Below are 16262 nucleotides of genomic sequence, written 5' to 3'. Positions count from 1 at the left end.
ACTGGCATGGCAGCGAGGGTTCTGTTCCAGCTGATGTAATAGCGCCTGATTGAGCTGCTGGTTGGATCACAGTATTTACGCTGAGGTCATTGCCTTATGAGCTGTAAAATTAAGACTCTGATTTCCAACAGAATACTTATGTGTCTGCGCGTGTCGGACGGTATATTTTGCATGTTTGCACGTGTGCATTTTGGGTTCTCACGAGACATCGGTTATACATGCGTGCAAAAATGTACATCTTAACAATGTGTGTGCACTCATAGGAGTCAAAAATATTTATGTATTTAGCAGAGGCAGTATTTATAGCAGGAAATGTAGATGGATTCTTGGTCTACTTTCTCACCCTCCCGCGGAGCCTCCTGTCTCCCAGTGGAGTTATGGTCTGTCTATCTATGCGGATACTCAGGACACTAACGCATATTTGCACAGCACACAGAATTCACATATATATTCTGTATTTGACCACTTCAAATAAATGGCAAACTTTTTTCTTTGTGTTCATTTCCTTTAATAAGGTCTGTCTGTTGACACCTTAATTCTGCACGTCCATTGTTGCCTGATATGCTCCAACGACGTGGCACCATATCCGTGAATTTAGATAAATAACTGTTGACGAACAATAAAAATAACACACGTCCATCCTCACTTTATTCTCCTAGATGTGGATCTGTTAGTCTGCAAGCACCAGGGTCCGTCCTGCTGCACCCGGAAGACGGAAGAGAGCTACCAGTTTGCTGTAAAGAGGGAAACCCTCCATGACATTCACTCCTACAGCTATGAGCTGGAGCACCTTCTCTCTGGCCACTCAGACGCCTTCCATGGTAAGTACCGGGGCAAAAAACAAACAAACAAATGGGGATGAGATGTTTCAGTTCAGCGAGTCTGGTATGGCTGCAGCAGACTTTACACCCCTCAATATTTAATTAAAGGTTTGACATGAGCTTGAAACTCAAATCCAGATTCAGTAATATGAAATAAATAAAATAATATTGTGTCGGTGTGCTGGCTGGGCAAAAATATTTATTTTGTCCAGTGTTTGGGGTAAAAAAAAAAGTTTGTACTTCTGGATAGCTTACACACAGCGATGTGTGCAGCTCAGAAAAACGGGCAAGGCTTCAATCCCCCCCTCCCCTCCTCTTCCCTTCTTCTGTGGGTTTGGCAGCAAAAGAGACTGCAGAGAAAGATCAGTCGGGGTAAACTGGAAGTCGAGGGTACAGAGGCCCTTTTCTTCAACTGGTGAAAGTTGTCTGCTTCGTTGTTATCTCATCTTCCTCACGGGACGAGGAGTTACTGAAAGCCGTGGCGAAATTAGTTGCAAACAACCTGCGCATGGCAATTGTTTTTTTTTAATGTTTTGTTTTCGTGTTGTTTGTTTAGGTGGTTACTTTTTAATTCCGTTGCATTGCTTCTTCGGTAGCCTGGTCAGTTCAGATGTTTGAATTCCGGATAAACAAGACTCTGCTGTAGATACAAAGACTGATTCAGAGAGTGTTTGCCTGCCAAAGGGTTTTGTACTTCACCCAAGTAAATCTTGCAGTGCACCACTTGCCCAATCTTGCCCTTCTTTTTCTGGAAATTGCAAAGTCTTTTCAATGTCAGTTTCAGAAACTGATTAAAAAAATATAAAATCCGTCCTGAAAACCTCAAAAACAGTGCAACAATGTGGGAGACATGCGTTGGATGTTGTCTTATACGCTTTTGGTTCCATACAATTACATTGTGTAAGACAAGGAGTGTGCTGAGACGCCATGTTGGCCAGGTCCCGTATAATGATGGATGCACTGGTCTCGCAGTCCAATATGGAAAACCACATCATATGCAAAAGAAGAGAGAGAGAGCATAAATGTATTTAGAGAACTCTCGTGGAGAAATTTCTCATTTTCAGACACGGATTTGGAAGCGATTCCTGTAATGTTAAGTTGTAAATGTCATCTGAACAGAATATATTACTGTCACGGTGCTCAGTGTCCTACATCACCACACCACCGTGTTCTCTTCAAGCGTATTTCTGCAGGGGTAAAGACAGAACGCTGGAGATAAGCCCGTGCAGTTGTTTTATACATGACTGGAAGTTACTGTGTTTCAGCAGCGTTCCTGGGAATCGTCAGTCTCATCATCATTAAGATTGTTCCCTTCTTACCTAATGCATCTCATGTCTGGAGGACGAAGGTCAGGTGTTCCACATGTCCAGAAAAGGCCGAGACGGAGAGCAACAATGCAATAACAATGGAAAGTGGAATATGGTGGCGCTGAAAATCATGATGTCACTTGCCCTCGATTTGCAAGGCCTTCTAAGGACAGTCTCTGTGCTGTCTGAATGCCTCAAGCGGAATGTGAAGTAGCAAGAGGCTCATATACCGCATGAAGTAATTAGAATATGAGTTTGGCTGACGCTGCCGGTGCTGTTATTCACACACACAGGGCGGCGGGGAATTGTTTTGCGGGCGGTTTTCTTCTTTTCTGCCGTTTCGTTTGCGGCGTGTCTGATGCATCGCATGCAGCTGGCGACACAGCCAGTTGCATTCTGGTTCAAGACTCATCTGCTGCTAATCGGTGTTTGTTCCTTAATTGTTTCATGATGATCCGGCACTGTTTCCATCAGCCTGTCATTTAAGTCTTTACTGTTAACCCCGAGAACGACAAGCCTGGTGTGTGTTTTCCTTATTCACTGTCACGTTATGGCTTTAAATCATGATCCCTTCTGCTTGTTGCAAAAGGGTTGAACAAAATGACATTACAAAGAAAAGTGTGTACTTGTTTCCAGTATGTTTAAGGCGTGTGTTTGCATGTGTGTGTGTGTGTGTGTCCCTGTGTTTTCTTTGGCCTGCCATTGTTTGCACAGCCCTGAATGCCCTACTGTGCTTTGCAACGTGTAGGAGTTGTCATGTCATGAGCATGACCCCGTAAATACAGACCACATGTCTGGATGCTGAGAAGTTCCTACCTCAAGCCATTCTGATATTCTCTTTATTTTTTAATGCATTTTGCTGTTTGCTTAATAAATGAAAATGAAAGTAAGTGAAATCATATTTCCCCAGAGTTGATTTGTAATGGGTGTTTGGGCTTGATGGTTGTGTTGTCAACCATTCTATACGCTTAAATGTCTCCGTCAACATTTACATAATGCTGTACTTCCTGTATGTCGACGTCGATGCTACCACAGGAACGCAGTGAGGTGTGAAAAGCTTTTGACAGCGACAAATATTGTACCGACCAGGGGAGGTTGTTTTAATGTACCTGGTAAGTACAAATCAACAAAAGTGGAGGTAATGATGTCATTGGCGGTGTTCTATGAGACGTTAAGGCCTAATGAGACTTGCGGAATTTGCCCCACACTTTCTTTTACTTTTTTTCCTTGGATATGTATATATGTATTCTTATATATGTATACTTGCGTACTACATAACCTTAACTCTGCCAGCTCCAATAAGACTTCATCTAAATACCATGCCGAGTTCATGCACTCGTGCAATCCAATTTGCGTGTATGTACATGTGTATGACAGGAGGAGATGATGAGCAAAGAGAATAAGTATCTGGGTCTACTTTAAACTCACACTGCTGGTGAGCAGATGTCAAGAAAGAGCTGACACTTTCAATCACTGGTGTCATCGATACGCGGCTGACGTGGCTGACAGTTTAAGACCATGACATCTGTGTTTATATGTGTGTGCGCGTGCGTGGGTGTGTGTGTCTGATATTTTAACATTTTCTACACACACATCTTGATGACTAAGTGTGTGTGTGTTTGTATGCCAAAGACGTGAGCATGCACAATATTTATTACCCCCGTGCAAGTGAGCATAACCATCTCAGAGCTCGAGTTCTCCTTGCAGGAGCCGAGACATTCTCTTCAGCGAAATGAAGATTCTCCTGGCCCAGATGGCTCGCTGTCATCATCGACTATGCATCACACTATAAACTTAAGGTGCCCTTCAAAGGAGATGCAGATGGAACAGCAAGAAGAGAGAGAGAGAGAGAAGTCTCATCCTCAGAGAACTCCATCGATCTCCTTGTTCCTGGAGTCTGAATGCTCATGAGAGTTTGTGTGGCAATCAAAATTACGACGATGTCAGAAGAAGAATCAGAGAATTGAGGGCTGTTTGTTTGTTGTCCTGTCACAGCTTGTGTCTGTTTGTCCCCCCCCCCCCCCCCCCAAGATTTCACAGGTTGTTGAATTCAACCAACTGTGACCATCTCTGTAGCCCGCGGGATGTCCCTTCGCGCCATAATTGCTTACTCAGAGACAGAAGAGAGTATTTTTTATTTATTTTTACTATATCTGTTGATTTTTGCATCCTTATACCCGAAACAGACAGATGAGGATATCTAACCCACAACCTTGTTATTTGGTAAATAACCCCTGAGGAAAATTTCCACTTTGACTGTCAGAATTATCTTGGTTGGCAAAACAACACAGCTTAGGCAAAATCAACTTTCATTTTTTTTTATTAGACAGCGATGAATAATGTGTTATGAGTGTGTGCATGTGTGTGTGTGTAAGCAATAGCATTGATGAATCGCTTGACTCTTGCGTCGCTCTATTTCCCTGTGATCTTTGCAGCCCGTCCTCGCTCACATCATCTTGTTCCCCCCTCCCTCCTAATGACTGCATGTATTTTTCTCTGCAGATGTTTTGACCGACAGCATTATTACTCTAGAGGCTGATGCTTGGACACAGGAAGACATTGCGCCGCGCAATGAGCTCATGTTCAAATTAGAGAGGATATCCGGAATCCATCTCTACATGTCTCGTTTAATCTTACAGGGTGGAGGGGAAATGTGTTTATGAAACTCATAGAGGAGGGAATACATAAAGTTTTCTAGCTGAGCGTGAGTGTGTGTGTGTGTGTGCAATGCATGTATTTGTATTTTAACTGTACCTTCAAGACTGGAGAGTCTGCATGACATAAGGGCAGGATGCGTTTCCCTCACGGTGCACACGACTCCGGCAAGTATAGAAAAAAGGGGGAAAGAACAAAGGGAAGGAAGGAAAGGTGGCTGGGGGGGGCTCAAAGCTTCTCACTGTAATAAAATCACACCCAAAGCTTCCCTAATGAACTCTGCTTTTCATTTGCCCTTCTCACCTCAGCACGCATGTGTGAGATAGCAGAGGGAGTGGGGAGTTGGCTTTAGAGAGTTGAAAACGAGGTAAAGGGCATAGCCGATTGTTAGTCTCTGTGAAAGCGTGCTCGGGTGTGAGTACATGTGGTTCAGGTGTTTGTGTTGCGGTCGACACTTAAAGACCGTTCAGGCCATTGCCCCGTGCGATTCACTGCATTCTGCGGCTCTCTTATACTTTCCACTCTGTCCTCTTGGGGTGTCTCTCCGTCTGTGGGTCCTATACTTTGTCAGCAGCGGTTGCTTTGACGAGAGCATGCTGGGTCTATAGGTGGGCAGCGGTCCAGCTTCTTGCCTGATGTGCATGTGCATTTGCAGGGAACCCTGGTGTCTCACTGATACCCCAGCTGCCAATAATGCGCACCACATAATGAAATCATAAACGCAAGCTTTTTTTCCTCTCCACCCGAGTCTTGTTCACCAGCCATCCATGCTCCCTAATATCACATCCGATGCCTAAACAAACATGAGGTCAGTGTGGATTAGCTTCCCGCCAGCCGCCTCAGTCAAATATGCCTTGATTTCTCGCCCAAACAGTCTCTTCACTTATTTTTCTGATGACTTTATATGTGTTATTTCTGACGCTGTCTTTTAGGAAGACTTAAACAACACCCTTGGTGTAGACTATAAGCTTCATCAGTCTCACTATGATCGTGCGAGCACACTAAGCTTGATGTCCAGGAAATGTCAGACAAAGTCCTGCCTCACGAGGTTCTCCTCTGTCCAAGAGAATTTGGATTTTTTGGAAAACAATCTGTCTCATGGGCTGATGGGATTTGTGCTCTACTGCTGCTGATTGGTCCAGCCTGGCCTTTTCCTGTGTCCTGTCTGACTCCGCTGCGCCCGTCATTCCCAGACTTATCCCCACAAGTCATAAAATATATGAATGTGTGTCTTTTGTGTGTGCCTGTCTCTGCGTATACGTTTGAGATATTGTGTGCGTACATGTCCATGGAGAGCAGTCAAAATCACTTTACAAAAAAAAAATCTCAAAATTGGAAGACTGGTTCCTTTTACGAGAAGCCTTTCACATTTTTTGCATTAATGAAAAGAGATTTTGAGAACAGGAAAGAGTTAATGGTAGATTTTGGTCAAAGTCCACCATAAATCATGGAGTAAGATATTGTGCAGAGGAATAAAGGGGTTGCAAATTGTACATTTACCAGACTTGTATGTCAGTAAGGGAGCGCCGCTTCCATCGCACACCTATGGGAGATCAGGGCGTGTGCTTAATATGTGTTTTCGATGTAATTGCATGAGCATTGACATGTTCTTGTCCCTGTGTTGTGACTCACACTGTTGCTTAAGCCCAAAGTAGTTTGGAATTGGCTGTCGCTCACATACACACACATTGGGAGTCAACTCCCTGTGTTGGACACTCCTCTGCTTCCTGTGCAGCTCAACGGCTCCTAACGTGCCATTAACGAGTCCCCACAGTGGAATTCAAACACTGATCCTCCAATCATTCATCCTTTTTAGTGCAGAAGAGAAACTACAAAAAAAAAACAAACAAGAGTACTGGATATGCAAACTAAATGTCGTTCAGAGTTTGATCCGTGATGGATTATGATACCTGCCGTACTGTCCACCAGAATAAAAGTGGGTTTATATTGTTCCTGCTCCTAAATCAGCCACCAGCCCACTCTGGAGACTGCCAGCAAACTCTTAATACTTCATCTGTTTTCAGAAATATGATGTAATTTGTCCTTTACAAATATATTTGCACATTCATCTTGAATATTTAGTCCTTTCCTTTTGTTCCTTTAAATCTTTTGTTTTATTTTGTAATGGCATGAAGCTCCTGGGCTTAGAATTCATCAAACAGTATAGCTTTGTCCTATAATTGAAAAGAAAAGAAATCAAGTGACCCTCTGTACTTGTTAATGAAGCTGAAAAATCAAAACACCTGCTTAGAGAAGTGGAACATTCTGAATTGGACTCCCTTTCATCTTGGATTCCTTTCACACCTCAGTCCGAGCGTCTGTTTCATGTTAATCCCTTTTTAGCCTCTGTGTTTTCTTTGTTTTCATCAAAACATGGAATCTCGTTCTCTTTTTATGTCTGGTTCTAATCAGTTTTGACTGCTTAATATTGAACTTTTAAATGGGAAAAACACAGATTTTTCATTATTTATGTTCAGATTTTTGGACGCTAAGCCTCGGTTCAAATTAGATTCGGTTCGTAATGTTTCAATCTGCAGTCATATATAAACTACTAGCAGCGGATTTCCTTTGCATGGGAAGTACATCTTTCTTATGCAGCTGTCTTTCCTGCTTGAGTTCTTTTTTTTGCGGGGGGGGGGGGGGGGGGGGGGGGGGTATTTATTTACTACCTTTCTTCAAACTGCAGATCAAAACAGTGTCTCACATGCAGCTGAATCTCTGTGGCAAAATGTGTGTATAACAGTCCCTATAAAAAAAGCAGAAAGAGTCAGGAGTCATACCTGCTTGTGTAAAATGCAGAAGTCATTAATACTGAGTGCAAATGTTTGTTTTTGTTCCTGCTCTTGTAAACCAAAAGGGATGCAGTGATTTATATACTGGCAAACAAATAGTCTCTATAGACTGTGCCCCTCTTAACGCTTAGGACCAGAGGTGCTGTCCATCAGTCTGTCAGCAGTCTGCCCTCAGGCTGCCCGTCCGTCTCTGCCCTTTATGGCAAAAGCCATTTGAACAACCCTTCCCTCAGCCCCCTCACGCACTGCCCCCGTACCCAGTCTCCTCTGTCCCTGTCCTTCTCTCATCTGCTCATTCCCCAGCCTTCGATCATGTTTCCCTACTTTGGCCTAAGCAGAGAACCCCCCCCCCCCCCCCACCCCACCCCTCAATCACATTACAGAACACCACACCAAAAGCCACTGGCATCTGTGGAATTGTTTGTGTTTCAGGGTTTTGATAAAAGCTTGGCTGTCTTTTGCAATTAGCAGAAAGCTGATGGAGAGATGGGAAACTTGCCTCCTCATTCACCACATCCTCCTTAAGCATGTTATCCCACCTGTTACCCAAGCAAATGAAGATTTGGGTCAAGGTTTTTTTTTTACGAAAAAGATTTAAAGTGTGGTTCTAAGGAGCATGTGGAGTCACGCAGATGTTGGAAAAAAAAGTGCAGTTTTGTAATCTGTGCAGGTTGAATTGCGCAAACAGGAAGTCTGCACTTCTTGTCCAGCTTTCTGTTGATGTGATTTTTTTGTGGCACATATAGGTATCATGAATCAACAGATTGCGTCATCGATTTATTAATAGTTTATTGCCATTAAATGGTTTGCTGAAAGGTTAGAGGCTGGGAGATTGTATGACATCGCAGCTCTCCCATGTAACCTAAGATGAGCGGTGCAGAGTGGGAGATGGCCCTGTGTACAGTATTGCTACTAATTAAAACAAGGATATGTAATCTACACGTGTCACTATGTCATATATCCGTGTGGTGACCTGTCTGAAACCCAAGCGTCTGGTGGGATTAAAATGCTTTGCCTGTGAAGACGGTTGGTCAGGTCCATTTGGGACTGAGTGCCAAGATAGGACAGGGCCATGTGCTATGAGAACAGTGTCCCCTCCTTCATTATTACAATATTGCTGCGTTTTACCAGAGCATACATGAGCACACACAATCATAAACCCACCGACATACACACATACGGAAGAAATCATGTAGACAGACTTCCATCAATTTCAGTTATGACATAAACCCTAATAGCAGTGGCGAATCAGCAGGGCCAAAAATAGGGAGAAAGGTGTGACATTTTGACCAAATATGGGCGTGGCCTTCAATCTGATTGGATTGTTGCTGTTAAGGTTGACAATTTTACTCTAGTTGCAACTCAGTTGCATCAAGTGGACCCGCCAAATCTTAAAACTGTTTCTTCTGCAAATCCCGAGTGAACTTCAGTCCGATGTTGACGCTCCCGCAGAAAGTAAAGGGGGAATAACTCCTTATGATTAAACCCAGTGATCTCAGACTGTTGTCCTTCCCACAGCATTGAGGGAAGGATATGGCCTCGTTTCCCAGATACATATATCTGGAGTTTAGGTCACTGTAGGACAAAGGCCTCCTCTGCTGCTTCTGTATCGGTCCCAAGACATTGTTTATTTCAAGCAGAGTCCAGGTCTGATTGCCTGCCCCCCCCCCACAGAGCCACAAACAAAGCAGGCCTGTTCATTTTCTCCTGTATATAGTTAGCCGGGCAATTATGTGTTTTGAATTTTATCTTCAGTGGAAGTTAAAGATAATTGCTTCATGCAAAATAACCTCAATCCAACCAGACATAATTTCACAAGAAACTTGCTGAGGGTAGCGTGGTAATGATAGCCACCCATCATTCTACGACTGAATGGAGTGTGGTCGAAGTCAGATTCAGCCACAGCGGTCACACAGAGCAACCAAACCCAATTGACTATTATACTAGTGTAATTAGGACTTGAAAACGTCTGGTTTCTTGTTTTCTCTTATCACCCGACTTCCCGGCGTTGGGAAGTGCAGAATAAACCACAGCAATTGCTTTTGATTTATCACAGAAAGGCAACCAGGATACATTTGATTTTGGGAGGGAACACGATGGAGAAGAGAGAGTAACTGATGCTGAATGAATGGAAACATGGAGAATTAAGTAAAGTCAACCCCCCCCCCCCCCACACACACACTTTTCTACTCTCAGAGAAAGACATGTTTGAAGTAACAACCACGAAGAGTCCTGGTAGTGCTCCGGACCACGGGGCCAACTGGATCCAGATGTCAGGAGTCCAGTTGTACAGTAGTTTGTTTTCCTTGCTCAAACGTTCAATTGCTTCTTTCCATTTCCTCCAACGTTCTCTCACAGGCATTGCAAGTAAAACACTAAATGGAACTTTGGACCATTTCTATCATCTTCTTTCTTGGCTTTTTTTGTTGACTAGTAAAATTTTGGTTTGCCCCCACCATGTCCGACAGAGAGTAATATTAAACCATGGTATTTTTGAAGATAGTAATTTTATAATAACATTATGTAATGTCATGTAACCTTAGCCTGTGGGCACATCATCTTGCGGTATACATTTCTCACGGCTGTTGAGTTGAGCCTTGTGGCCTGACTTGCAAGCACAGAAGAAGACCTCACACTGGCACCGACTCTGCAGCGCCACAGGCTTAAAAGACACTGACGCGGCCAATCCAATGCCTCTCAGTCTGTTTCTGGCTGAACATCTCTGAATGTCTGACTTCGTTCAACCAACAGTCAAACTCAATCACCTCGACATCGCATTTCCGTAAGATTGTTTTCTGAAATGTCAGTTATCGAGAACTGACAAAAATGCAATTTTGATCTCATCACATTTGGTTGCAGGATTCCTCAAATCACCCCTCAAAAACAAACTCCAGGTTTAGTTTGACGAATAGCTTTTGTCTTTTTTTATTTTAAAATCACAGCATTCGGCTGCAGTATTCCGTTATATCGGCTGCCTTGGCACACGCCGCTTTTGCTTCAAACTCTACTTTGCAGCATGGCTTGCCATCACTTGGCAGGCAGGCTTCTGCTTCCCTCTCTGTCCTGGGATTCGGCGTAATCAAATCAGCAGACTGCACCCGGTGCTGCAAGGTATGATTGGTCAGGTCAGCTGCAGATGGTTCCATCAGCAGAGCCAGTTCTGGTCCTGTCCGTTGATCTGTTTTACAATCAAGTGCAGGAACGGCTCTGATAATGACGGTGGTGTTTTCTCTTGCGTTACAAATGAGTTTTGCCTTTAATAGCCGGCGGGGAGTCCCCGCGTGTCACCAACAGCGTTCATATTAGTGCAGCTGTTGAGGAGGACATGGCTGTTGTTATCCTTCTGTCTGTGAGCTGGGAGGGGCTGGACACACACACAGGCAGACACACTCATTTGGAAGCAATCGCTATTGTGAGAAAGATTATAGCCAGGTTCTTTTATGAATGAATTGATAATCGTCAGGCAACCAGATTTTGAAAGCCTTTACGCACAGAGCTTGATTCAATAGGTGTTTTGTATAAGCAGGCTTGATCGTCACTGTGAACTTACATGTATTTTTTTCCAAGTGTGTGTGTGTGTGTGTGTACGTTTGGTCTGGTGGGGGTGTGTTGGCACCCTCGTTCTCCTGTCTCAATTTCTGTACAGTTGCTACTCCTCCTTCATGTCCTGGCATGTTTTAAAGCTGACATCACACCCCAGAGGAGAGCGTGGTGTCCAGGACACGCATATACAAACACACACACATACAAGCAGCACATACACATGCGTGCATGCAGTGGAGAATGCGCGGAGAGTCGATGGTTACAAGATTAAGTGGACGAGTGGTGAAGGACATAGGAGGGATAAGCGAGGCCGTATGATGGACGTGACCTGGTGCGTTTCCATGTGGAAGATGATCCGTTTTCCCATTTCGTTTTTTGATCAAATCTTCGTTTGCATACATTTCTAGACGTTACTGCACAGCAACAGTGTAGTTGTGGCTCAACAACAAACTACGTCAGCGAGCAGTGAAATATGGATAGGCAAAGTGGTAAATCGTTGCAAAAGGAAAAAAATAATAAAAAAATGAACTGAGAAAACAGCGGAAGCGTTTTTCAAATGCCCTTTTCCCTCTTCCCTGCTCGACTCTAAGAGCACAGAGCTCTAACACTTTGCTTCTTGCAAGACGTGGCATTTCACGTCTTGCATTATGTCATTAGGAAAATGACATAATGACTTAAGAATTGGACGACACATCTGTTGTCTCCCTCTGTGTGTGTGTGTGTGTGTGTGTATCTGGAATAAACACTTCCACCAAAGAAAATACATTCTGTCTGCTGCTGTTGATCATATCGGGCCGACTCTCAAGGCTTTCTCTCTCTCTCTCGTTTATGTTCCGTCTCTCTGTCTCTCCCCATGCAGACAAAGTGAGAACGGGATAGAGACATTCTGTCCACGTAAGAAACAAGCTGTGTGGTCATTATTTCAAACACAATGGTATCCAACCACATTATGAGGAAATGTAAAACTTGTTGTTTCACAGCCCACTGTGGCGCTACACACAAACCGGACTTCGCTGGTTAGGCGTTGGGGTTTGGACGTGTTTGCAGCTTGTAGATCATGTCATCACAATTTTTCTGTTCATCTCATATTAACTGTAATCTGCCCGTAGCTTTCTTTCCAACTCTTACCGCTGTTTTTTTTTGTTTGTTGTTGCTCTCCTTACAGACATGTTCCAGTATCTCCTATCCTTCTCTCAGGGTCACCTGAGTTCTCTGATGGAGGGAACCTACTCGTCCCTGTCCCGCCAGGCCCTGCCCCATGTTAATCAGCTGTTCTCCTCACTCTCCCTCTACCTACGGGGGGCCAACATCTCTGTGGAGGCGTCGGTGCACAAATTCTTCAACAACCTATTCCCGCTCGTCTACACTCGGCTCATCAATCCAGGGATTGAGGGCAACATAAGGATCGGTAGCGACATGGGTGACTGTCTTCGCATGATCCGACAGGACGTCAACTCTTTTGGGCCTCATCCAGCCACCATGGCCCAAGAGCTGGCCGAGGCGTTGGGAGCTGGGCGACAACTCGGCCTGGCCTTGGAGCAGGGCCTGGAGGTGATGAATGCCACCGAACATGTCAGTCTGAGCAAGGAGTGTGCGAAGGGCCTGACGAAGATGGTGTACTGCTCCCACTGCAGAGGCTTGACGCTGATCAAGCCTTGCGTGGGCTACTGCCTGAACGTGATGCGAGGCTGCTTGGCCAGCTTGTCGGAGCTGGATCAGCCTTGGAGGAAGTACACCAGCTTGGTAGAGCAGCTGACCCACGCAATGGCTGGGCACCACAGCATGGAGCTTGCCTTGCTGGGGGTCAGGGGGTACGTTAACGAGGCCTTGCTGTATGCACAACTTCACGGCCCACTCATCACTGTCACGGTGAGTATGCGCTACATCAACATCTTTAATGGTGGGTGAATAAAGCGTCCAAGCCGTTTTTGTGTTTTCATACCTTGGCAACGCCTCGTGTATTGATTGGAAAGCTCTTGCAGGCTGCTTATGGGTCATGAGATATGTTTTTCCATCGAAGGTCCTGCACCATGCTGAAATGTTGACATAGCAGTGAAACTATTTTGAGAAAATAATATTTATTCAAAATAACCCCCCCAAAAGAGGTACGTTACAATTTCCTCAATGACTATAATGACTATATATAACTATTGAAAAAAGTTTATGAAATGGGGATTTTGGTGCACTTGCACTCTGTGAGTTAATACTACCACATGCCCAACACTAAAATATATTGGATATTCACTGATTTAAAAGCACAGTTAATAATTAAATGTTTATAATTCTGCTTTTAAGTTGTCTTCGGCTTGCATTCCTTTTCCTAGACCACATTGAATACAACCAAAAAATAAATTGTCTAAATGCAGTTGACTAATCTTTACCTTCACATTTTAAAGGATTTTTTTACCGGTCAAAATGAAAAGATAAGGCGAAAATGAGAATGTCAAATGTGCTTATACAGTATGTGATTCCCCATCAAATCTCTCTCCTCATCCCTCATTTCTCAACATCCATTACCTTTGCTTTCCTCGAGTAGGTGTCTGCACTTGACCTCCTGTGCTATTCATTTTCTTCCTTCCTTCATTTTCTTATACCCTCCCCCCTCTCCACTTCATTGACTTTTTTCATGATTCATATCCCTCCTAGATCACGCACTCATCAGTTGGACAGTCACTTTCTGTTACATGGATTTGTTGGATGCGGTACCCCCCAGGAGGGAAGAACAATGGTTCAAATGTTGACAGGGTTAGGGTGCAGTTGTTCCCTAATGTCTTTAATGGGACCACTTGCAGACAAGGCCACAGTGGAACGGATGCCAGACCTGGATTGTGACTGTAAGACAACACTGCAACGTGCAAGCTGTTAGTGGATTAAACTTAGACTTGGCATTTTGTTTGTCTAAATGGACAGTAGCAGTCGTCCATAGTACTACTGTAAATTACTGTACTGTAAATTCTCACCACAGACCAGCTATTGCTGTGGTGACTTGGTGAAGAGGCAGTGCTGGCTAGGTAGAACATGCCAGCCCATTTTAGCCCTGTCAAAATTTATTGAGTAACCAGAAGCTTTATTTTTGTTCTATTGGCAAAAGGCCAGTCGCGTATTTCCACCTAAACTCCCGCACTGAGCTACCCTTTCCAGGTCGGCAAAACTGAACTCTTCCCCCGCTTTCAGCTTTCAAAATGACAAAGTACATGTACATCACAGGGATTACTTGCTACAATTTAATTGCTAGCATTAAATTTCAAAGTCGTGGTCCCTGACATTACGGGAAAAGGTGACCACAGTCTCGCACTACACAATGCGTTATACTCCCATCTCCCTCTTATCACTTCACTTCACTTCACTTTTATTGTTTTGTCCCTCGGAGGGCAATTTGGTTTACAGCAGTTCCACACACTTTCTACAACGTTTAAGGGACATGTTGTAAGACAAGAGACAAGAGGGACATGCGAGACAAGATTTCTAAAATTTTAAGAGCAGCATCGTTGTAAAGGTGCATAGTATCCATGATAAAAATAGTGCAAACATGCAAACAGGTTACATCCATACATAAACACAGGCAGGGTCACCTCCTTTCTGTGTCATTCAGGGCCCTGATGCAGAGTGGGACAAAAGAGAACTTGCATCTGTGTGAAATCATTTGTTTGTTTTGAAGCACTTTGTGATCATGAGAATTTCAAGTTTAATTTAGTTTTTTTTAAAAGTTTTTTTATTTGATAATTTCTACCTTCTCTTGATCATCCCACCCCAAATAAGTAAACCACATATAATATGTTTTGCAATTCCATTGGAAAAATGTATGGCAGCAGTAGCAATGGGGATTTCGTGCTATTAAAGAACACCACAGATTGTAAATTAACCCTCACATTAAACACATGGCTGTACATCCAAATGCGTTAATTACATTTCAGCACATGGACAAGCATATGCAGACAGCGAAGGATCGGTTCCCAGGCTTAAAGACAGACCCTAATGCAGCTATGTAGAGAGAGATCCAGCTTGAATTTCGCGTGTGTATGGAACTATGTGCGTGTGTATATGCCTGCGCTTGGTATTCATGGGGTGGCAGGCGATGCTGGAGCAGGGAGTTTGACATGTGGACAAGCGGCACAGAATTAAAAGGAGTCCAGCTAGGCCATACAAACTAGATCCAGCCAGTCGGAAAGAAAACGGCTGGGAGAATAGATTCTGATAAAAGAGCTCGACCCAGCCCGAAGCTGGTGGCTTCCGCTCTCAATCTCATTGCTCCACATGGGCTAGAGTACAAACACGATCATGAAAGTTTACTTACTTACATGCCAGTAAGAATCATAATATGTTTTCATGAAGCCACAATGGTCTGTCGAGGAAAATTGAAGTCGCCAATGCACGAGAACTATACCGCCATAAACCCGCTCCCAGACGTACACCCGGTTTTAAAGGCCCATTATCCTGACTGTGTTTCTGAAAGACTAACAAAGTGCAAATACCTCGCTGAACCGACTGGTTTTTTTTATCATTCATGCTGCATGTGTGAAGTCAAGCACAAAGAAGCAACTCTGCTTTCTTGCAGAGTCAGAATATTACAGAGTTGTTATTAAAGAAATTATTGTGACTGTGTGGTTTTACACTGGGATGTTATCCCAAAACCGTTTTGCGGTCGCTCCCTCGCTGCGTTACGGAGCAACAGACTACACAGAGTCTGCACTATATGTTGTAAATACGTCATATAGGGCAGTGCTGGGGGTCCCGTCACGCGTACGCCACATAAGCAGACACATCGCTTCGTATAGTGGGCAGGTATCAGGTTTGTAGAAGTCCTGGAAGGAGCCTAAATGTGCAGCCCACCCTATGACATTACTGCCAGAATCAGCGCAGCTGAAAGGCAGCCATTGACCGTGGGGCAGCGTGGATAGATTCTGCTTTGGCGTATTCTGGCTCTCATTGAAGTGGCGTGTGAACGAGGGTCAAAGGGAAGTGGTTATGGTTAGGGATATCGGGAAACTCTGGGGCTGGATTAATTCAAATAGACACGAACTGGATTGGATTGGAAAGTATACAGTAAAAGTGGCTGCTCTTATTGGATCCTTGTAAAAGTGCTAGCTTTGCTGTTTTCCCTCTGAATGCAGCTCTAATGTGTCCATCTTAGTGTTTCTCCCGCT

General features: G+C 44.0%; 1 protein-coding gene across 1 annotated transcript in view; it reads left to right on the top strand.

Annotated features, from left to right (window-relative positions):
• The window catches only part of gpc5c (glypican 5c), a 59962-nt gene that overhangs the window by 6724 nt on the left and 36976 nt on the right, over positions 1 to 16262 (top strand). Inside the window, exons 2-3 of the mRNA XM_068748898.1 lie at positions 660 to 821; positions 12284 to 12987. Coding sequence (XP_068604999.1) covers positions 660 to 821; positions 12284 to 12987 — 866 coding nt within the window. The remainder of the gene's footprint in view (positions 1 to 659; positions 822 to 12283; positions 12988 to 16262) is intronic.

This window comes from Brachionichthys hirsutus, chromosome 15 (assembly GCF_040956055.1).
Source record: "Brachionichthys hirsutus isolate HB-005 chromosome 15, CSIRO-AGI_Bhir_v1, whole genome shotgun sequence".
In the NCBI taxonomy this organism is placed as follows: domain Eukaryota; kingdom Metazoa; phylum Chordata; class Actinopteri; order Lophiiformes; family Brachionichthyidae; genus Brachionichthys; species Brachionichthys hirsutus.
Note: the sequence above shows the minus strand (reverse complement) of the source record. Positions and strands in the feature narration are given on the sequence as shown.